This window comes from Leuciscus leuciscus (genome assembly GCF_965113295.1).
Source record: "Leuciscus leuciscus genome assembly, chromosome: 10".
In the NCBI taxonomy this organism is placed as follows: domain Eukaryota; kingdom Metazoa; phylum Chordata; class Actinopteri; order Cypriniformes; family Leuciscidae; genus Leuciscus; species Leuciscus leuciscus.
Genome location: NC_138734.1, coordinates 9,744,532 through 9,769,019, shown reverse-complemented (window position 1 = coordinate 9,769,019; position 24,488 = coordinate 9,744,532). Strand labels below are relative to the sequence as shown.

Genomic DNA, 24,488 nt, shown 5'->3' with positions numbered 1-24,488 from the left:
GGATACAGAGCTAAGTTGTGTGATTTTGAGCGAGGGCCACATTGATGGTCAAAAGTTTGAAATAATTAAGAATTTTTTTAAAAGAAATTTCTACTGCTCACCAATTTATTTGATAAAAATAAAAAAAATAAAAAAATAAATGTCATTTATTCCTGTGATGGCAAAGCTGAATTTTTAGCAGCCGTAACTTCAGTCTTCAGTGTCACACGATATTTCAGAAATCATTCTAATGTACAGATTTAGTGCTCAGTTATTATCAGCTATTATTTGTGCTAAATTATTAATAATGGTTCTTATTATTAATGTTGAAAATAGTTTTATTGTGGTAACTGATACATATTTTTTCAGGATTCTTTGATGAATAGAAATGTCAAAAGAACAGCATTTATTTTAAATATATATATTTTTTATAACATTGTGAATGTCTTTACTGTCACTTCTTGTTGTTAATGCATTTTTGTTGAATAAAAAATATAACAATTAAAAAAATTACTTACCTCAAACTTTTGAATAGTAGTCTATCATGGTTTCCTCAAAAATATTAATCAGCACAACTGTTTTCAACATTGATAATAATCAGAAATGTTTCTTGAGCACCAAATCAGCATATTATAATGATTTCAACAAATAAATGCAGCGTTGCTGAGCAGAAGAGACTTCTTTCTAAAACATTAAAAACTCTTTTTCAAAACTTTTGTAAAGCAAGAGTGTATGTAAATATGTTCAGTGGTACCACATGCTAACAATGTGTTGGCCAAGCATTTGTGAGTGCTTGTGTAGGTATGTTTCTAGCCTTGAGCAAAAGTTTCCATTTGAGAAACAATTGACAAATTAAACAGTTCTCAGAGATTTCTCTTCCCTATGAGCTCTCTCTCTCTCTATCTCTCTCTCTCTCTGTGTGTGTATATACCTGCGTGCTGAGTGGTTCTCCGTTGCGCAGCCAGCGATACGTGGGCCTGGGCTTTCCTGTGGCTCGACACTCCCAGTGGAGCTGCTCTCCGCTGTCCAGTTGAGTGTCATTTATCATGCTGATCCACTGCGGCTGAGCTGTGCCAGGAACATGGAGAAGACGAGGAACATTTGCAAGATCAGGGCTTAACAATAAGCATTTTTTTCCCCTTCAGATTTGTACTTGCCATGTTGAAATTTTCAACACTGATGTTTAACCAAAAAACAAAACAAAACAAATAATCAATATTAACTTGCTTTTCCTGGCATGGACAGTTATAGACAGTCGCCTAAGTTGGCTACATTATGTTGATCCTGGAACAACATTCCTGTCCGAAAATTTTGTTCTATATAAATGATAGGTGGTGGTAGGTGAATAACACTGATGTAGAAGCATCTAATCCTGGATGTAAGGCTAAACTTGACATAAACTGTTAACTTGTCCTTTAAATCTGATTGGTTGATTTGAATGTTGTTCCAGGATCAACAAAGGTGTTGATCCAGGAACATGTTATGTGTGATATCAAGGTCACCATTCAACACAATGTGCATTTTACCGTTTTACGACACCATTGTACCGTTTTCATGGCATCGTACCCATTTTCTGTTCCACCCGCCCTTCTCATTGAAGCTTTTCTTTTTTCTGAGCTTTTCTCTGTACTTTAGAACTAAAGAACTCTGCATAAAAAAAAACATCTCTTTACCTGCTAGAAACCAATACAGATACCTAAATCACAACATACAATTTCTCCCAGACTGCTAAAATGCAATGATTGATAATACAGTTGTGAATTGACTTTTATGTTTAATAAAAAAGAAAAGAAACAGTCCTGACATCAAACTGTTGCTCCAACTGTTCCTACACTATAAAACTTTGTTAACATAAAGCCCAGCTGCAGTTTGTAGATAGCCTGGGTCGCATTGTCCTTTTGAAAATGAATATGTATGAAAGGAACAGTGGGGAGTGTTTTCATTAGGAATGATGAGCAGCAAAGTTCTGAGAGCAGTGGACCTTTAGTACCCAGCATGCACAGGAAAGGCTTTACATTTCATCTGAGCAAAAATAAACTACCAGTCAAAAGTTTGACCACACTTTACTCATTCCTTAACCTGAGTATTTTCAGTGATTTAGATTAATAATAGTCATTAAAACTATGAACCCACACACATGGAAGTATATTCATTATTTATTGAACAAATCCCTAATTCTAAGTGATTATTTTTAGAGCAAAATGTAACAATATTTTGGGTTATACTATTAACATGAATGATACTGTACCTCAAATCAAGTTGCTTTTTAAAGAGATATGCATTATTACTTTTGAAAGCAATCAGACTTAAAGGTAGGGTAGGCAATTTCGGAGTGGCTAGCAATAGCTTTGAAAGCATTAGATCCCACCCTCCCTTCAGAGCGCTTTCCAAAGTCACACCTCCTTCAAAGCACATGAACGCACAGGTCGTACATAGCCGGAGTAGATTCAGCAAAGTGTGAAGAGAACAGCTCTGGGTAGAACGTCAAGGGTTGCTATCTTGTAATTACGGTTACAACATGGCGTGAAAGCAGCAAAAGCAAAAAAAAATTGGTTCAAGAGGAAATGTAAAAGGTGGTTGCTGCTTGTTTGCAGTGCTCTGTGACTGTCCGTAGCCTTATGAAACACGTTAATGACGTATGGAAATAAATATGCTGACAGGCAGGTAGGACATCCTATCATTGCATTCGGATTGAATGCAATGATTGGATGAACATTTTCCATTCCTGAGACTTCCACAGAAGATATATGTTTTTTATTATTATATATTTAGACCACTTCTATTATTGTTTACTTTCAGGATGTGAAGAGAGAATCAACCAGAATAACAAATATGTTTATAATAAAATTGCCTACGCTACCTTTAAGATTTTCACCAAGTGGACGTTGGAAAATTGGTGACAAACCATCTCATAGACTTACATTAAAGTAGTGACCATATCTAGTGAGCCATATCATGGTGACTTGTGAGTGGATTCATTTGATGCTATAGTAAGAAACCACCCAAAACACTCACCATTCATTTAGAAACACCCAAAACACACTAGCAGAAAAAACAAAACAACAAAAAAAACACTCTGGCTGTGTCTGAAATCGCCCCTATATCCTCATTTACTTTCCCCAACATTGGTCCACTAATATAGTTCACTTGAGGGAGTGAATGAACACGAGTGAGTGAATTCGGATGCTGAGTGTGCCGGAAGGGCTGCCGCTTTTGCATAGTTTGTGCTTGCTGTTTACTAATTATTTGAATCTTAGCAAATTGGCAGCTCCAGTAATAAGTTGTAAAGATTGATCTTGAACTCTGTCATTGAAAATATTTATAAACCTTAAATAATCAACTTAATAATCAATTAAAAATACCTTTATGAGATTACGCTGTAGCCACACCAGTGGTTTGGAAAATGGATGGATGGATTGAGGATTCAGATGCGGGTGCTATCTTCTGGTCAGATGCGGAAATTCATTTGGAGCATGCATTAGGGATATTCTCCAGCCGTTGAGCGTACATCGGTTGTACATCGGTGCATTGTGGGACTGAATGAGTGAAAATGATAACGGACCCCACTACAAATGGCTGTCCCCTAAAACAAAGCCCTATTACAATAGTGCCCGATACAGCCTCTGTTTTTAAGTCTTAATGAGAGTAAGACTGAAATTATCCTGTTTGCCTCGAATGAACGCAGTGTTCATGAATTTGATCTTGATTCCCTGTCTCCGTACAGTAGCCTACCACGTGTTAGGAATCTTTATAGTTTGACGACACCCTTCAATTTGATAAGCAGAGAAGTGCTGTGGTTAAATCTTGTTTTTAATCATCTTCGTCTTTTAACTAAGTGTAGCGGGTATGACGTAGGCAGTGGGAATTGTGCCTTGATTGAACCAGGTGGTGGTCATTTGGCGCTACACCTTTAAATCCAGCAAGCTGGCGGTCTCTCTCATTACTGTTTTGCTACAGACTCTTGGTTCTTTGGACTCTTGGTTGGTTGTACGAGTTGATGTGAGTTCATGCTTAAATGTATTTTAGCCTCCTTGTGAAAACATGGTTGGCATGGATCTGGTATATTCAGAATATTGTATTGTTTTGTAGCGTGATCTGGCGTTTGTGCGGTTATTCAGTGCCGTGGTTACATCCAGCTTCCTGTCTTCACGAGCCCTCACTGGCTATGAATTGTGTCTGCGCGTTTCAACGAAAATGTAAGTTTTCTGCTTTTACTCGTGAGCAGCGTTCAGTTTTCTTTTCTTCAGGCACTGGCCGTAATGAACTTTCATTGATTCGTGTTCTGTTTATATTAGTTACGGGTTTAGAGTGTGACCACTGTAAAGTTTGCTGCGTGCTGTTTGTTGTGCTGAGAATGTAAGTTCACTGGCTTCCTTTCTCCCTCACGTGTGTACATTTTCATCACGGAACGCTTGTTCATATGTATGTAGTCATGTTGACTCGCCATGTCTGTATTATAGTTTGGCCTGGGAACGTACGAGTAAAAACCAGACGGAATAAATCGATCGCTACGATATTACAACTAAACAAGCTCTTGGCTCGACGCTGCGGTCTGCATTCAGCATTCATACAGGTTGGTAAAGTAGGCTACTTTAGCACCTTGCCCTGTTCCGACTGCTTGTATTTAATTGAAGATTTTTTATGTTTTAAGTAATTTTCAGCCCATTGATGTACAGGTTACAAACTAAGCATAGCTTTGATTTGACCTGTATAATTACTTGTATGGTATTGTAATTTTTCTTTGCAGGAGGACCGTCACATGCCATCTTGGCCACTGTTTTTCCTGTGCTTTTGTTTTTAGGATCTAGATGTGCGTATGAGTGTGTGTGGGAGGGAGGCCCGTTGTGTCGTCCATCAGTCTCTCCCTTGTGTGTGTTGTTGTATGCTTCATGTTTGTGTATGTAATGTTTGTATCTTAGGCCATTGGGTTGGTGCAATATCCTGGGGGGGGGGGAGTAACAATTGTATTGTGTGTGTGTGTTCACTTATTTGCTGAGTGTAAACTACTGTTTTTTGTGTGCATGTGATTTTGTGATGTGCCCTATTTATTTTGTGTTTGAATCTTGCTGAATTCTTATTGAGTGCTATTTATTCAAACACCTTGATTTTGCACTTTGTTGTCCCCATTCCTGAAATTTGTTGCCCAGAGGCCTAAGGTCTGTTCTTCATGTGTGTGTGTCCAACTTGAGAAAAATAAAATAAACTGTTTATATTTTTATAATACTCCAGTCCCTCTCTCTCCTTTCATTTCCCTTCATTGGGATAGCCTGCTGGTAAACATCTAAAATTTATATGGTTGGTTATCCACTTGAAATTGATTTAAAAAGGCCCCCTTGGGTCACATAAGGTTAAGCCATTCTTGTCTTTAAAGAAGTTTGAAACAGTTATGCATGTCTTTGTAATGTCTCAGTTGGATTATTACAACTCACTGTACATCAGTGTTCACCAGTCATCCAGCTCATGTATAAAATTAGTTCAAAACATGGTGGCCCGGCTTCTCAAGGGGAAGCGTAATTGTGATCAAATTACACCGATCTTGATTTCACTTCATTGATTTCCAGTTAAATTTAGATTGATTTTGTTATGACCTGTGTTTATGTAGCCTATTGTTTTTCTGTTTCTCTGTGTTCCTCTTCTCTTCCTTGTTTTGTCTGATTTCTAACAGGTTGTCCAATGATGGGCTGTAAAGGCCTCATTATACTTCTGCGTCGGACCTACGCCGGAGCCTATACGCCGTAGGCAACGTGTTGGTTTTAATTTATACTTCTGCGTTGTTGTCTGCGTTGACGCGCACCTAGGGAGCATGTGAAACCCCGAGGGAGGGGTTCTGGCAGACCAATCATAGCGCTTGCGTCCGCGTAGAATTGACGCGTTGTTACATTTTTGGAGAGGTGCACGTCAGGGTACGCCGAAGGGTACGCGCGCTACACACAGCCTACGACGTGGCTACGGCGGCAGTTCGACGCAGAAGTATAAATAGGCCTTAAGAAAGCCATTGGTTCTCCAGTCGGGGTGTGGTCTTTATAAGGACGCTGCTGGAACTGGTCTGAGAGCTCATTGTTGGTTCGGTCGTACTCGGGTTGAGAGCTCCGGAATCCCTCCTCCGGCCGATGATCAAATTTGAGTGTATTAGTGATGTTAACTAGTTCAAGTGAACGTGCAACCTTTTGTAACATCTGAAACCGTTTCCCCTTGTCTAAACAACATGTCCTAAAAAGTGTGGAGCGTAGGGGTGTCCTGCCTTGTTTATTTTGAAATTAGTTTGAGCTCTGTTTTTGGCAGGGAGTTAAATGTATTTTCTTTTGTTATTGGATTAGGTTATTAATTCTCTCCTCTTTTCTTTTTTATATTGTGTTGTTTGTTATTTTGGCCTTTGGGACACCATGAAGAGATGCTCTTTATTTCACTTGTTATTCTTTAATAAATTGATTACTTTTTCTGCTTAGATTTTGTGTATTGATTATCGACCGGAGTGATTCGTTGCTGGGATTCTGTTACCACAACCCAACATTATTTATTACGCCTCTTTAGAGTTTTCTATATTCCCCTAGAGACGGGGTGTAATAATTTCAAAATTCTATTATTTGTATTTAAATCCCCTCAGAATCAGGCACCACAATACCTATCTTACTCATTGCAATCGTACACACAGTCAAGATCACTTAGATCAGGTGATTCTGAATTACTTTGTTCCCAGGAGTAAACTCAAAAATAGAGGTGATCGTGCTTTTTCGGTTGTTGGACCTAAATTATGGAACTGTCTCCTGGCTTACATTAGAACTGCCCCGACTGCATCAATTTTAAAATTTTCTCTTAAACAAATTTTTTTCTTTGACGTTTAATATTCCTTGATTCTCTGCTTCTATGAGTTTTTATCGAGAACCTTTCCCATTTTTGTAGCTGATGATTGTTGTTTTACTGTATATATGTGATTATTGCAAGTGTTCTTTTTTTTTTTTATTCTTTGTGCAGCATTTTGGTCAACTTCATTTGTTTTTAAATGTTCAGTATAAATAAACACTGTATTGTATTGTATGTAAAAAAACACTCAGACCAATGTAGGGAAGCTTTGCGAGATCCCGAAGCGCAGATGTTTCGAAACACTGATCCGAAGCGTGATTCAAAACACCCATGTCACGTGACTATGGCCAAACGAAGCCTCGAAGTGTTTCACTAAGTGTTTCATCAGGTGTGGTCCGCCGAATCAGCGTTTGATTGACACGGGCGGGAACAGACCACACAATCGCCTATCTGTATAAAAGTGAAATCAACGCATATTAACCTTGTGGGTTTTTGTGAGAGGAGTTTGATTTTGAGATAGCGGATTTTTGGTGATATAGAGACATTTTGATTAGTTATAGGCTATTTAGGCTTACATTTAAATTTACACAACACATTGACTGATAGGCTAGAGACAGACAGAGTATACATATAGTGACACATTAATAGATACATAGATATAAATATATATAGACAGCTAGATTAATAGATAGATACATATATATATAGATTATAGATACATATATAAATACATAGATTATAGATAGATACATATATAGATAGATTATATCTAGACACATATCTAGATACATAGATTATAGATACATGTCTAGATACATAGATAGATTATAGATACATATCTAGGTACATTGATAGATTATAGATACATATCTAGATACATAGATAGATTATAGATACATGTCTAGATACATAGATAGATTATAGATACATATCTAGATACATTGATAGATTATAGATACATATCTAGATACATAGATAGATTATAGATACATATCTAGGTACATATCTAGATACATAGATAGATTATAGATACATATCTAGATACATAGATAGATTCATATAGATAGATACATAGATAGATAGATAGATTTGGATAGATAGATAAAATGGAGGCTCCCCAGAAGAGATGCCGTACATCTGTGGTGTGGGAGCATTTCCGTTTAGAAACCCCAAATAAAGTGAGATGTTTGTATTGTGATCGGCAGCTAGCCTACTGCAACAATACATCATCCATGATGCTCCATTTGAGGAGAATTTGAAATTTGCGTATTTGCCCAGAACTCATGATCCACTAACTTACTGGAAAGAGAGAGCAGTAATCTTTCCTCATTTCTATGTCCTAGCTAAAAAATATCTTTGCATGCCAGCAACAAGTGTCCCTTGTGAGAGGATTTTTTAAAGGATGGAGAAATTATCTGTAAAAAAAGAAGTAGGCTAAGTCCTTCCACAGCAGAGAAATTAATATTTTTTAATAAAAATCTCTAAAAAAGTGAGACATTGTGGCTTGATTTCTTTTATTAATATTCATTTTGCAGGACCAAAATAACATTATGCACAGTGAGGAGCCTATAGGTTACAAGCTTCACATAGGCCTATTAGAAAAATACAATAAAAAAAAAAAAAAAAAAAAAATGTAATGGCCCGTCAAGGTTGTTTCAGATCAACACCTGCAAGTGACCACTAGGTGTCACCGTTGAGACGGGTGTCGGATTGATTCGAAGCCTCGAAACAATATGGCCCATTTGGTTCAACTGTTTCATTGCTTCACGAAGCCTCGATCTGCCCATCACTATAAGGCGCACCGGATTATAAGGCGCACCTTCAATGAATGGCCTATTTTAGAACTGTTTTCATATATAGGGCGCACCGGATTATAAGGCGCATAGAAGATACTGCAGTCAAACGTTTGACTGGGTTTGCGTTATGCAGTGGTCACCAACCTTTTCAAGCCTAAGATCACATCCAAAGTCCAAATGTAAACCAAGATCTACCACTTGCAAAAAAATATGAAAAAACAAGTGGCTGAGCTGTAAAACCTTGTTTATACTCGACGCGTCCGCATGAGCGCGAAGGTAATAAAAAACTAATATCCGTCTGCCCGGGCAGATTCGGCTCAAAGTCGTGCATCTTCGGATGCGGAGGCGCGCACGTGGCAAAATGACGTCATTGTGACAGCGCGCGCGCCTCCGCATCCGAAGATGCACGACTTTGAGCCGAATCTGCCCGAGCAGACGGATATTAGTACATCTCATCACACCGGCACCCAGTTTGCGCGTCTAAATCAGTTGTATGGTCTAGTGTTCAGTCTAAAACAAAACAGTTGCGTCAAGTTTAAATGCCTCGTCTGTTTGGGGAGGTGCGCGCGCAGTCAGCGGAGGCTCGCGCTCTGGTGCCAGGCGAAAGTATAAACAAGGTTTAAGTCAGCGGTTGTTTTACAGACATTAATATAAGGCGCCAGATCCATATATAAGGCGCTCCGGATTATAAGGCGCACTGTCGTTTTTTGAAAAAATTAAAGGCTTTTAAGTGCGCCTTATAGTGCGGAAAATACGGTAATAGCATATTTTTTGTAGCACAAATCAGTTAGCCTATGCAGGTCATCTCTCTGTTGAAATATCAATCTTAGTGAGGTATCTAGCTGATTTGTCTACTTTACAGAGCATGTTGTGTCCTTTTCGAGAGGTTGAGCGAAAGGGAGAAAGGAAGAAAGAAAAGGTGCAGGTAACCTCTGGCAAAGACATGGGCTCCTTGAGTTACAGCTCTTGGACATGGTGATAAAACTTACTGCCTCCCTCCATCCACACCACATTTCTCACTCCAGACCCACAGCTGGGACAATAACGACAGGCCACAGCCTCGAGGAGGATGTACACCCCTGCCCGTTGATGGGTTCTGATTCGTTGCTCACCCAGGACATGCACACCGATCTGCGGCTGCTGCATGTGACATATTCACATGAGCTGAGACAGACGGCTTACCCGCTCTGAGAGAAAACCTCGCTGAAGGCAAGCCTTCAATCATATCTGTCAAGAAAAAAAGGGATTGCAGACTGAATTGGGTGTATGTAAATTGTAAGAGTAGACATGTGTCTGGAATACAGTTTGCAGGTAAGGCAGGCAGTATCTGTGCACCTTCATCCAAGAGCATTTTGAAGTTTGATAGTGGATTGAAGTTTGGGCCAATGTAAAAAAAAAAAAAAAAAAAAAAAAGAAAAACATGCTGCTTTTAATAGCAAACATTGTATACTGAAATATACGGAACTTTTTTAACTTTTTTTCACCTTTATAGTCAAAGTTTTTTGCACTTTTCTTGGAGATTTTCTAGGACTTTTCTTGCTGACCCCTACATACCAGTATTTCAGAATGTCATTCATCATGATAGACCAATTTCCTCAATAGTTCAGAGGTGTTAATGTGGGAGGTCATATGTTAATTTTACTCATGGTTGTTATGTCATGATTTCTGAATGGCCCGTTTTCGCATTTTAGTTTCCATTAACGGTCTAGGTGGAGTTGATCAAATTCTTGTATTTTGATTTCTTGTAGGTTTCTTTATTTATATATATATATATATATATATATATATATATATATATATGTGTGTGTGTGTATGTGTGTGTGTGTGTGTGTGTGTGTGTGTGTGTGTGTGTGTGTGTGTGTGTGTGTGTGTGTGTGTGTGTGTGTGTGTGTGTATGTATGTATGTGTGTGTGTGTATGTATGTATATATATATATATATATATATATATATCGAGAAATTATTTTGCAGGTGAAAAGTGGGTGTTATATAACTAATTGGGGCCAGACCTGAACAGGGATTGCACACATACCTTCATGAAAGACTGCTAGTACTCCCATTTTTGTGGGCCTTTGTAAAAGGGACGTTGAGGATCACTTTTCAGAGCATCTCAACACACCCAGAACCAATGCCAAAAGGAGCCTAAATTGATGCCTGATTAGCTATTTGGCTACTGGTTAGCATTATTTTACAGTCCAGGTGATGTCAGATGAAAGGAACGTTGTTTCAGAGGCAGAGCCAAGTCATTACATTTTTACGAATACATTTTTTTTTTTAGTGGAAAAAAATCGTATTATGACAGTTAATAGGGTTAAACAGCCAAACAGACTTTTAAAATCTTAAAAGGCATACACTTTCTGACTTTCAAGTCATTCTGAACTCAACAAACTCATGCAGAGAGATGTTTCCAGGAGACATATGACAAATGAAAACAATACAGTATGTGTTCTTTTGAAAATATTTAAAAATCAAAATATCAAACATGTTTGATATCGACTGGATGTGATCATAATCTGAAGCTAAAGTCTGTGGCCATCATACACTACACTCAAACTGCCCAAATTCTGCAGATTCGCTTTGACTTTCTAGCATTGACTCTTCCAGACTGTAATTCCGGAATTCATATATTATGTTTATTATAAACATGTCACCATGCTGCTTTTTAATGCTCTTTAAAGTCAGGTGGATTCTAAATGGCTGTCAATGATTTTATCGTTCCTCAACTGGAAAAAGCATTCAAAGAGCCAACATTCAAGTCTTTATCATATGCTGGTCTTTAGACATGGCTAAGGTCTACCCGATCTCACATGAAAATGTTAAAAAGTGTCCATTTTGTATGAATTTGTACAGTGTAAATTATACATAAACTTATGATTTTTAGCAAAAAGTTAGCATGAAGGTCCACCACCAGACACTGGGGCATAAGCAGGTTGTGTGAGATTGTACAAATTAGCTACCAATTCGTCAAAACGTCATGAGTTTGTGTTAGAAGGTCCCTCCTTCAACAGTTTTTCATCCACCAGGTAAAAATCATTAGTCCAATCATAATCAGAAAGCATTAGCACATCTCTCCTAAACAAGCCACGTGATTTGAGGAATCATTCATGTCTAAAAAATCGTTCCGAAATTCTTACGATATTGTTCCTCTGCGTCGTTATCATTATATGTGTGGTGTGGATTCGCTATTTTTGTAGAATTAGAACGACTATTCAACCGTTACAGTTATCATTTAAGTCAGTGGTTCTCAACCGGTGGTGGGCGCGAGTAGGCTACAGGATGGGAGAGGGAAAAAAAAAATCTGAAAAAAATTAATCAAACGAAAATTCCACCCATGTTGAAATGCAAGTGGTTGGACTATTATAACTAGGGTTGGGTACCGAAACCAGGCACCGATATGGAACCGGTACCCAAGTAACCGGTATGTAACCGGACCGAATCAAAACGCAGATTTCGGTGCCACTTAAATGCCTCAGCTCGTCAGCTGTCGGTTGAAATATTTGCCATCTGGTTCTCCAAAACGGACGTAAGAAGCATCATCACCACATGTGATCACTAGTTAACCATTCAACGCATACGTTTGATCACACTGATTAGAACGTTCAGATCGCGTGATCATCAACTTCTAAATTCAAATCTGCGTTTGCGCGTTAGTTGCCGCTGAGCCAGAGAGAGCTCAGCGCTGTCATATATCACAACTATACAGTGTTTTCAACCACATAAAGAATATTTTAGGTTTCAGACTTTTAAATACACATAAGTATACTAACAAAACAATAAATGTATAGTTTGTAAAATACACAAGCAGGCAATCATTTAAAGTTCGTTTTGTTCTGCGTCATGTTTAGTGAGAAAAGTCGATGTCCCTACAACAGACCGGCGTACATCCAATCCTGATGAGCGCTCCTTGTCACAGTTGTAAACATGATGGCGTTCTTCTTCCATGAGGGGTTTCACGTTACGGCATTTAAGGTGATGCGTTCTAAAATAATGCTCACCTTGTGCAGGACATGCAATAAGTCAGGAGAGGTGTCGTATTTTGCCAGAGAAGGCAAGAATTGCTGAAATTTAAAGCTGGTTTGTAGCAAACCAAGAATACAGACTACTTAGCTGTTATTAGTAGCCTACTGTAACTGTTAATAGCATAATAGCATTTTTTTGTGTTTGTTATTTAGTGTTAAATTATTGTAGTTGGTTAGGTGGTTTAGGCTTTATTGTGAATTTGATATGTAAATTTGTTGTGTTTTCCATTTAGGCTACTTATTTAAATATATTTAAGGATACTTTAAAATTGTAATATATTGTTTGATTTTAAGAATTTTTTTTATTTATTTTTTTTATAAAAAAGCTGTTCTTTGATGTCATTCACCATCAGTTTGAGGCTCTTAATTTGTATTTATTTTTTTAAGTAGGCTATTGGTTCAGGCACCGTTTAGGCACCGGTATCGATTTGGTATCGATTTGGCACCAGTATCGAAAAAAACTCAAACGTTACCCAAGGGGCCAGAGGAGGGGGGGCCCCAACTGCAATGAACCAGCTTTGGGGGGGCCCAGCTTGCAAAAGGTTGAGAACCCCTGATTTAAGTTATTGTTCTCATTCGAAACGGGCCTTAGCAGTTCTCCTTTGAACTACTTTAAGATTCATGAAGAGTGGCAGAACTGTTCATCACACACTGGTCCTGAACTACTGACAACGGGGAGAACACAATAAAAGTATATTTGGACATTGTTGTGACGGATAAGACAAACAGCTGTTGTTTTGTCAAGCTTTGTTCATCCAGACTGTGTGATGAATCATAGATCCCAGTGACAGTCATAAACCTCTTAAAACCAGGTTTTCATAAAATCACTAGGACACTGCATTCATCTTGTGGCCCGCTGATACACTTACTTTTATGACATAACGCACTTCATCTAAGTCACAAACCTTATTGAACGGATAAGGAGAGAGGAGTCTGGGAAAGATGAATGGAGGTCCCAGATCCCCGTATTAGGCCCCTATCAAAGCTACAGTGGGTTAAGGGAAATATAGAGGTAAAAAAAGAAATAGCATTTTCATCTACACAAGCAAGAATAATGATAAAATAGCCCCTAAAATTTAATTGGACAGAAGTCCTTAGAGGACAGGGCCATCTTGTCCTTGCAACACTTGACAAAAATGTAAGCTGGCCAACTTTGCTTAAATTTATAACTTCTGTCATAAAGGCCAGTCAGAATTATGAGAGAGAGAGAGAGAGAGAGAGAGAGAGAGAGAGAGAGAGAGAGAGAGAGAGAGAGAGAGAGAGAGAGAGAGAGAGAGAGAGAGAGAGAGCATGCCAAGTGGAATAATTTATGAAGGAACCTAATCAGAGAAGGACCCAACGGATCCTGTTCCCACACTACTTCGGCACATTACTTCAAAACCTTTTTGACAAATAACATTTTGTAACTCACATACATTTTCCGAAGACAATGTGAGTAGTGCTTATCCACACAAATCTAGGCTGCTCTGGACAGCTGCAAGATCATAGCTAAAGGGTTCTGGGATGTGGACAGAAGTTACAATAGAAGTAACACCCTCAAGTCTCTATCATTTTCTAGTCTCTAGACATGGCTAAGGTCCAAACCAATCTCATGGCAAAATGTAACTATGTAACAAAGTGGTGATTTCACATGAATTCGTACGATGTAAATTATACAAAAACATCAAAATAATAATAAAAAAGAGTTAGCATGAAGGTCCACCCCTAAACATACCCGGCACTGGGGCGTAAGCAAGTTGCACGAAAACGTACAAATGAGATTGTACAAATTCATAAAAAATTAGCCAACAATTCGACAAAAGGTAAAATAGTTACGCATTGCCATGAGATTGTGTTGTTAAGGTCCATCCTTCAACATAAGTCCTTCCAGTTTTTCATTAGTCTAATCACAACCAGAAAGCATAAGCACATCTCTCCTAAACAAGCCAGATGATTTGAGGTAACTTTCATAACTGTAGGACAAACTCACTTCGGCTTTCACCACCATCCCCTTCTTGCTCATTTAAATATATTCATTTAGCAGACGCTTTTACAAATGAGTAGTACAACAAAGTGTTCATTCTCTTTTTCTAATTATATATAATGCAATAAACCATACAGAGCTTTTAATGATCTCCTTGCAGTGTTTTTCAGAAGAAGAGCTGTACTCACTGTAGACCTGGAGATGTCCTCTGAAGGCGGTGCCTCCTCTGGTGTTCTCAGCTTTACACTCATAACTCCCAGAATCCTCTAGCTGGATGTTGGGAATCTCGAGAACAGCCTGTGATTTGCGCAGACGGGCTTTTTTGGGGATGTTCCCACTCATCTTTCTCCAGGTGATAGTGGGGACAGGACTGAGAACATAAAAAAAATGTTTGTAGAATTAGTCTCTACTGAAAAAAAAAAAGGAGCTCTAAGCCAATGAGCGCCAAATAGTTCTAAGGTTTAAGATGAATCACAACATCATAATCTTTGATTTGAAGCAAAAAAGTCAGAAAAAAAGGTATAATTTACAACCTGATCTCACCAGAGAATGACTATGTTACAAGGTGGCAATTTCATATGAATTTGTATCAGAATTTATGATTATTAGAAAAACAAGTAAGCATGAAGGTCCACTCCTGACCCCATCACTGAACATACCCATGACTGGGCTTAAGTGCATTGTACAAAAATGTATGAATGAGATTGCACAAATTTATGTGAATTAGCCATCAATTCACCAAAACGTAAAATAGTTACGAATTGCCATTGGATTGTGTGCGATTGCATCCCATAAAGCATTGCAAATGACGTAATTAAATCAAAAAGTATAAAACTATCATTTTTTTTTATTGATCATGATAAGTATTAAAATAGTATAATTTACATTGTAGAATAGCAAGAATGATATGATTCATTTACATCACTTCATGGTAGTGGTCATCACTGCTGAGTCTCAGTGAATTCCAATGTATTGACAAGGTTTGTAAGGTAATAGCAACCTTTCTGATTGGTTGATGAGCTCTTCAGGAAGTAGAGCATTTCCTTGGCTTTTACACAATTTATTTATTTATTTTAAAGTTGAAATCACTGTGGCATTTAAAGAAGCATAAATCATCACTTAACCTTCCGGAATCCAACTATTGCTTTCCAATCTATCTGGCAATGCTTTAGCAGTGCAAAAAGAATATACTTCATCTTAAAAAAAGCACTTTCTAAAAGCAATTCTTTTATCTCTGCCCAAAACGTGCATCTGCGCTAATTTGTAAAGCTGATAACATGGTCTTTTTGAAAGTACGAACAGGACAATCTGATACGGCAGCACTCTGTAAGTGGCTGTGTACTGGGTAACACAATAAACGTCTAGATAGCTGTGCAGATAAGCAGTATTTGTACACTGCCATCCATCCCTATTTGCGGCTGCAGCGGGCGTGTGATATGACCTCCTATGTGCGCCGCCCGCGCGTAGATAACCCGCTCTATCAGACACCATCAGCACTGCTACATAGTGACAGCTCCATTTCACAGCTTTCCAACGACCGAAATGTGACGCCGAGGAAAACCCCAGCGTCGCCATCAATCATCCGCAGGCCCAATGATAAAAACGTCACATTTCTCGAGTCCTTCTGTCCCACTACATCCGCTTAAATTCTACAAGGACATTTATCCACACAGGATGAAGTTTCTGACCTGTCAGTTTAAATCATGATGGGTCTATGATAAAATTTGCAGGGTTGTGCAAGTTGTAGAACAAACGTTTTGTCTGCCATGATTTAATCTTAAAGTGTCACTTTAGAGATCAAGTGCATTGGTAGGTGTGGATAATATTTGTATGATCAAATCATATCAAACAGTAATAATTGAGGAATGTACAAATAAACAACAATATCCTCGAAAGCCTATTTGTAACTCACATTAACAGTATTAATCATGTAGTAAATCTAGGTTGCTTCATTCCAGCAAGTGTTCATCGTGAAATATCACTTACATTATAAAAATCTGTAAAGATTTCACAGCAAAAAGATCCTGCACCTCGACCTGAAGGGGGACGTTTTTAGAATTATACTAAAAGGCTTTTTACTAGTTAAAAAAGTATAAACTATCAATCAGATGACATTTGGAGGCTTTAGAAATTTGAGTATCAAAAATTATACAGTATGCTTTATATGGTTAATAATTATTATCTTCACAATGTAGTATGGCCTTAAGTGCCTATTCTACTTTGATATAATTCAAATTTTAAAAATAACAGTATTTCTTTGAAAATTTTTTTTCTTTGTCACTTTTGATCACTTTAATGTATCCTTGCTGACCGAAAGTATACATTTCTTCATAAAACTTACTGACCCCAATGGTAGTGTATACAGATATCTAACCTTAAAATAAATTAAATAATTTGAAATAATTTAAATCAATATTCATCCTCTAAAACATGTGCCACAGTTACACTCCAATAAATTACTAGGTGTAAAACATTAAATTATATTACTAATCATATTTTTTTGTCTAACCCTGAAAATGTTCGAGAGCAAATCATTTGAATAGAAAATTTCACAACAAAATACCTGACCATTATTTCTTAAGTGGTGTGAGAACTATCCAGAAAGGTTATACCTTCAACAAAATGCCAGCATGCATGAAAGCGGCCTCTCTTGTAGCCCCGGTAACATTTTCGGCACCAGACCCATTCACCATTATAAGCTGGCAGTTTGCCTTTGAAAGTGTACGGTACAATGCAGCCTCTGAAAAGCATCCCTGCAGACATTTCGGGCTGACCGCCCGCGCTATTGACAATATACGTTCTAGCCTTTTTCCTTCACACAATGCCAGGCCCTTAGTCGCCCGACTGTTTGGTTGTCACACATACTGAGTGACATCGTGAGACTAAAAGTAAATCTTAGTTCAGTTTAGGTCATTATAAAGAATGCCATTTTCTTTCATTTTCATGCACTGATAAATATTTTATTTGTGGGTAAGGCGGACGATGCCTAAAGTTCACCGGAGGATTCGCTATCAGCCCTAAATGAGCTGTGAACGAAGGGAAAGGCCATGGTGAGATCTCATTGATTTCTTTATTCGCTGAGCAGCGAGTTAAGAGTCTGTAAAGTTTAATTGAACTAAGAGAGAGAAGCCAACAGGAATACATAGATTCATGTCTACGTTTAAGTAATGACTTATTATTCTAATGCGGATAATTAATTGTAAACGACATTTCCTCACAATGGGGTCCTTGAAGGCACTGTAAACAATTACAAGGCCCTTAGAGCAGTTTGGCTAAGAAGGTGTTTGCGCTTGACAGGCTTTACATTTGAATTATTCATTGCAAATAACAAACACAAACAGAATTACAGCACGACGACACTGGATTATGTATTTAAAATGCAGAAATGCATTTCCTTTATGCAAAGCGCCATATCAGTTATGTTAAGCTACAATCTGAGGATCCCAAAGGAAGTTCTACACAATGTAATCTGACAATGATGAATAAAAATAAAGCAGAAGATATACACACAACTAAAGGTCAAAAGGTCAAAGGTCAAAGTTTATTTATAAAGCACATTTACAAGCAGTACTGCCCCAAAGTGCTGTACAGGCATAAACATAAACATAAAATACAAAACTATTCCAAAAATATTTAAAAAGAACAAAGAATAACATGTCACAGCTCAGCCAATATTAGAACGCCAATGCAAACAGATGAGTTTTTAGTAATGATTTAAAACACTCGACAGAAGTAGCTGCTCTAATACTAAGAGGGAGCGAGTTCCAGAGCGTAGGACCTGCTATTGAAAAAGCTCTGTCTCCTCTGGTTTTACGTCTAGACCTTGGACAGTCCAAAAACAATTGGCCAGTAGACCTTAGTGTTCTAACTGGAGTGTGCAAAATAAGCATGTCTGATAAATATGATGGTGCCAATCCATTTAAAGATTTAAAAACGAGAAATAAGATTTTAAAATGGATTCTAAAAGCAACAGGCAACCAATGGAGAGACGACAATATAGGGGTGATATGTTCACAGCGCTTTTTCCCTGTTAACAAACGTGCCGCTGCATTTTGGACTAATTGTAATCGGCGGATTGAACCCTGGTCAAGACCATAATATAATGAATTGCAATAATGAATTGCAATAGTCCTAACGATTAGTAATCAGAGCATGCTCAACTTTTTCCAGTTGGCTATGTGGCAGATACGGCTTGACCTTCCTAAGAAGTCTGAGTTGAAAGAAACTTGATTTTACCACTTAACTATAAATTAAAACACCAAGACTTTTTACGCATGGGCAGCAGTTTGAGAATGTTGGGCCAAGAGCACTTAAGCCTGAGATATCAGATTCTCCAAAAATTATAACTTCAGTTTTTTTATCGTTCAAATTCAAAAAATTTTGTGACATCCAATCTTTTACTTCATGTAAACAATTTCTCAATACTTCGACTGAGTTAGTATTAGTATTCAAAGGTAAGTAAATTTGGACGTCATCCGCAAAGCAATGAAAAGAGATGTTGTATTTTTGGAAAATTGATCCCAAAGGCAACATATACAGCGAAAATAAGACTTGGCCCAAAATCGATCCCTGAGGCACCCCGCTAGTAATCGGGGCATTCTTTGAATAAAAAGGCCAGAGGTTCGCAGAAAAAGACCTATCTGACAGATATGACCGAAACCACTTCAAAACAGTGCCTGTAATGCCTACACAAGACTCGAGTCTAGACAATAGAATCTTGTGGTCAACAGTATCAAACGCTGCAGTCAAATCTAAAAGTACTAATACAGCAGAGCTACCAGAATCTGATCATTAAAAACTTTTAAAAGAGCAGTTTCCGTACTATGACAGGATTTAAAACCAGACTGGCATTTTTCACAGATATTGTATACAGCAACAGCAACTAAAATGAATGAAATCTTTTTTAAACGTGCTAATGAAACATTTCTCTTGATATAATTAATTATTTTTCATTTAACCCTCTGGTGCTCTTCGTGTGTCGGTCAAAAATTACAGATTTTTTTTCAATGAAATATATTTTAGTTCAATAATGTTTTTTATTAAATATTTTGTATTTTTTAGGGGATTTTATGGTACAAAATTACATGTACGCTGTATTTATAATCCTATATTCACTTTTTGAGCATAGAGCTTAAACTTAAACTGTGGTAAATCTTGAATACTTTAGAGCACAGACTTAAGTTTGATCTCTTTCAAAGACGACACTTGGCAAATTATTGCTGAAGTGAAAAAAGTAAAAAAAAAAGTGAACTTTTTTACAGAAAAAGTTACAGAATTTGAATATGAAAGATATATTTTCAAAAAACACGTTTTACTCTAAAACTTCAAGAATTCAAAACCCTAAACAAGTTGTGTTCCAAATGTGAGGTTGATATCTCAAAAAATTTGCTTTCAGTAAGATTTTGTTTAGCCTCAGTACCAAAAGTTTTCACTAGATGAAATTCGTCTCCCATTCATTTCCAATGCGGTCATTTTTGACCGCGAGGAACACAAGTGTGACTATTTTTTTCAGGACCATTTAACCTTTTCAATGTCCATGATTTTTTTTTTTTGTGAGTTCACATAGCAAGTGCCAAAACTTGAGCCAACTCGAAACAAGTTTCGTATCATTCTGATGAAGTAATAAATTCTAAAAAACAAAACGTAAAATTGTCAGTCAAAAATGACCGAATAGCACCAGTCAAAATAGACCAGTAAATAATTGGGGAAGAGAATAAAGTGAAACATCAAGACACGAAAGCATCAAAACCCTATTGTTTTATCATTTTAAATCTGAAGAAACTGACTTCCTTATGTGAAATGTTTTGCTTGATAAGTATGCCTAGTACTATATATTTTTTTCAAATGAATAACTCTTGGGTTGATATGTTGCTGGCTTGATATCTGCATCTATCTCTACACTATAGTATCCCAATATCTGTTTTATTTTATTATTTAATTGCAGACAAAAAGAACATTTAGCATGCCTTCATATAGTCCTCATATATTTACTTTTAACTAAAAACAAACCCTGAGTTATGCCAGATATTTTTGCTCACAGCATGGTGCATCTTAAACATGTATGGGAAAAGCCTCCTCGGTCCATCATTTAGAGGCAATGCGCTGCGCTGAATGAATGTCAGAGTGCTTTTCTGCCTTCCGGCTGTGGGCCGGTACTGGCCACTTTCATTTCTCACTGTGCTATATCCTTGACCATATGGGAACATAACAGATATTAAAAGCATCCTCCAAACAATGGCATGTACAGACTCTCAAATCGCTCTCCTCCCTCATGACCCCTGGCCCTCACCTTCAGCCGCCCGTTCAACTATTACGAGAATATACAGCTCCCAGCGGCCGAAGCCTGGCGCCGTTTCTACACCAATCACAGTGAAATTGCCACTATATCAGTTATGGTGCAGAGTTCAATACTTGTGGAGAGCTCATTTAACAGCAAAGCGGAGTTAGGAATAAAAATAGCTATTCTCCTGGTCCCATCTCTCCTCTGGAGGATGCATTCTGCTCTCTACTATGAAAAGAAAGTGGTTTGACTGGTTAAATTGGTCGTAATTATGATTATTAATGATTCCAACAGCAAAAGAGGTGTTTCAAAGGAGCGACGCTGAATGTTCTGTCTTTGTGCAGCAGAAAGGCACCTTCAGGTGGTGCAATGGGAAGAGGTATGGGTGAGGGTGGGGGATTATGCCAGCGTACTTACTTCCCAAGGGCAAAGCACTCCAGCCTCACTGTGACACCTTTGGCTGCCAGCACCGTCTGGGGAAAATGCGCTTCAATTTTGGGCTCATACTCCCCCATCACACCTAAAAAACAAAAAAGAAGACACACATAATAAATCTATTTAGACTACACCATATACGATGGGAGCTAAGCATTAAAGTGTACGCCTTTAGAAGTCTCAATGCACATATTTATACGACACACTACAAAAAGTGTGTATTTTACTGCCGATGGAAAAGTGCATACTTTTGTTATAAACCCCAATGGGAAAACTCTAACATTCCAAGTTCAGGGTGTATCAGTCATGACGGAAACTAATTGGCATTTATTATCTGGAATTCATTGTCAGTGTTTAATCTAAAATTTAGCTTGCATACATTTTGTTTACTGCTGACGAAGAATAGCAATAAAGTTTGCCAGAAAAGATGACTCATTTAGCTGGTTCATTAGTGGCAGTGATTCTATGTGGCAGCATAATGTAGTTGAATACACCTATTTGTGTTTGTATGTAAGCGTTAGCACTAAAATCATTACCTTAAAATTCAATAACCTACAGCTGATATAAACAATTCTAGCCATCTTGCTAACTTACGTCAGACTTTCACTGCGTCCAAATATGCCTACTTCCTTACTAAGTAGTATGTGAAAAAGAGTAGTAGGCCAATCCCGAATACCAACAACTGGGTGCTTTTACACCTGACTAAGTGCAAATAGTCTGCCTTATTGACAGAGTCTATTTACACTAACTCTACTCACCATTGTCTTATTGAGCCAGACAAAATTACAAAAGAAACCCATCAGATAACTAGAGCAGTGGTGTGAAGAGTAAGGCCACTTTAGACATTCTACTAACTATAAGTAACTTTTGCAACTACACATGTCAACTAACTCTCATTAGAGTATTAGTAGACTGTTAGGGTTCAGGTTAGTAGAATAAGTTGCCATCTACTAGCAAAGTTAAGTTAGTAGAATGTCTACTGGGGGACGATCAAAATAAATTGTTAGAAGATATAAATCAGAAAGTCTTCTAGTACTCTAATTACTCATAGTTGACACGTAGTAGCAAAGTTACTAAGCAGAATGTCTAAATTAAAATGACTATTAAAATAAAGTGTTTGCAAGTGCAAACTAATACCGCAATCGGTTAGCTCTGCTACATCTGCTTCTATGGGGCAGCACACCTCTAAATATCTCAGTTTGTAGGTGTTGGATCAGCACATTACTCACACCTTTTGCCCCTCTCACATGAAATTCCACCTTGGCATCTTCCCGGTTGCTTTTTGGAAGCCCGAACTCATTAATTAAAGCTTGTGACAGGAAGCTTGCGCTTCCTCTGCTCTGGGCTCATGTTTTATTTTTTTCTTTCAGTTCATGTAGGTGCTTTGTAGATTTAGCAGAGGCCTGAGGTACTATTATATGATGGATTACATCGCTCATGTGGACTCTATCGCCTGAAATATCCAAAGCAGCTGCTCTAGAACATTGACCTCACAATCAATAGTGCAACAGCCCAAGACATGTTATAAATGTGACAATTGCACATACACCAGTACCAAAAGGTTCTTGGACACTTTAGCCAGACTTATATGGATGTCTTTGCATTAGTTTATAAAATATAAAAGTGTAATAATATAATATAATATAATATAATATAATATAATATAATATAATATAATATAATATAATATAATATAATATAATATAATATAATATAATATAATATAATATAATATAATATAATATAATATATACTTTTTTCCTGGGGAAAAAGACCCCAATAACCTCACATGCATCTTCTAAATTTGATATTTAAGTTCAGTTTTCATTTTCCTTTAGGGTCTGCAACTCAGTAAAGTATGTCTTAAGCATCCTGATATATATTTTTAAGGGCCACTGTAAATGTTAAAAGAAACTTATACACGATTCATAACTATCGAGATACAAGGGCTACAATCATGCTAATGTGCAACAGAAATAATGCATTCTAAACCCTATAAAGTGTATTTTATCATATTTGATATGATAAAAAGGGTCTCTAAATTATCGACATGATCAAAACTGCTGAAAAACCTGTTGTACACAATATTTTATATGACTTCTGCCCATTGCTTGATAGTTCATACTTTTTTTTTTTCTTTTTTTTTTAAGCAAGTAAAAGGCCGTTTAGTATAATTTTAAAAACACCTCCTTTCTGGTCATGGTGTATGTGTCTTTACTGTGAAAGTAAATGTGAGAATAAGTTTATATTGTTTCAAGATGAACACTAATTGGACTGGGAAAAAAAATCATGTTAAATTGTGAGTACCAAATATGATACATAAGGCTTTTGAGGAACGTTTATTTGTTCATCTCTCAATCACCATTGTATTGAATTATATATTTTGTCTCCCACATTAAAAACTACAGAGCATTGATCATACAACTAAGCATTTAAATATCATCTTGCTAAGACATATTATGAGATATAGTTTTGACAACTGATATTTATTTTATGTAAGGAGTCTACTATACTGTTATAGAGATCTCATTGATTTACATGATTACAACATTGTGTATTTTTGGGCATATACATATCAGCAATGGTACCAAACATATTTAGCAAATAATAACAATATTTTGCTCAGTTTGGAGCTCTGAATGTGATTTTGTTCTTCTCAAGTATGAGCTCCACATTCTCCTGTATCATATATGAGCCAAAGCCTGATATATCAAATATTGTCAAAAGGTTAAATAATAAAATAGATACATTTTAAAAATAGATTGTTCTCACTATTATTTTATATGTCGGGCTTTACATGGTTAAAGGATAAGTATGATTCAGAATGCATTAATAAATTCTATCTACTGTACAACAGTAAACGGACTGCTGGATTTACAATTCAGCACAACAAAGCTCGAGGGATCACAGCAAACAGGTACGGCAAACCCAGTAGCTGCCAGTGACACAGAGAGGGAATTCTCCACAGTAGCTCGCATGACAAGCTGCTAAACTAAATTATTTTGCAAGTACACTACACAGGCCGCTGGGAAACGGGGCGAGAGAATTTGTCCTCAAAACAGAGCACCACGCTGGAGTCTAATTGATGTGCAGAATTCGGTGGAACGCAGAGGAATCTTGAATGGCTGCGTTTCACTTCTGCAGTCATAGCCAGAGGACATAGATCCTTTGTTTATTCATGCGGATGTTGTGAGGGCTCATCTATATCCATTTGCT

General features: G+C 37.4%; 1 protein-coding gene across 2 annotated transcripts in view; it reads right to left on the bottom strand.

Moving 5' to 3' along the window:
- cntn5 (contactin 5) overlaps positions 1-24,488 on the bottom strand; it is a 305,321-nt gene that overhangs the window by 75,435 nt on the left and 205,398 nt on the right. For both annotated transcript variants that reach the window (XM_082182883.1, XM_082182882.1), the window contains exons 7-9: positions 21,255-21,357; positions 14,746-14,927; positions 911-1,047 (exon numbers count right to left, since the gene is read on the bottom strand). In XM_082182883.1, the coding sequence (XP_082039009.1) occupies positions 911-1,047; positions 14,746-14,927; positions 21,255-21,357 (422 nt within the window). The remainder of the gene's footprint in view (positions 1-910; positions 1,048-14,745; positions 14,928-21,254; positions 21,358-24,488) is intronic.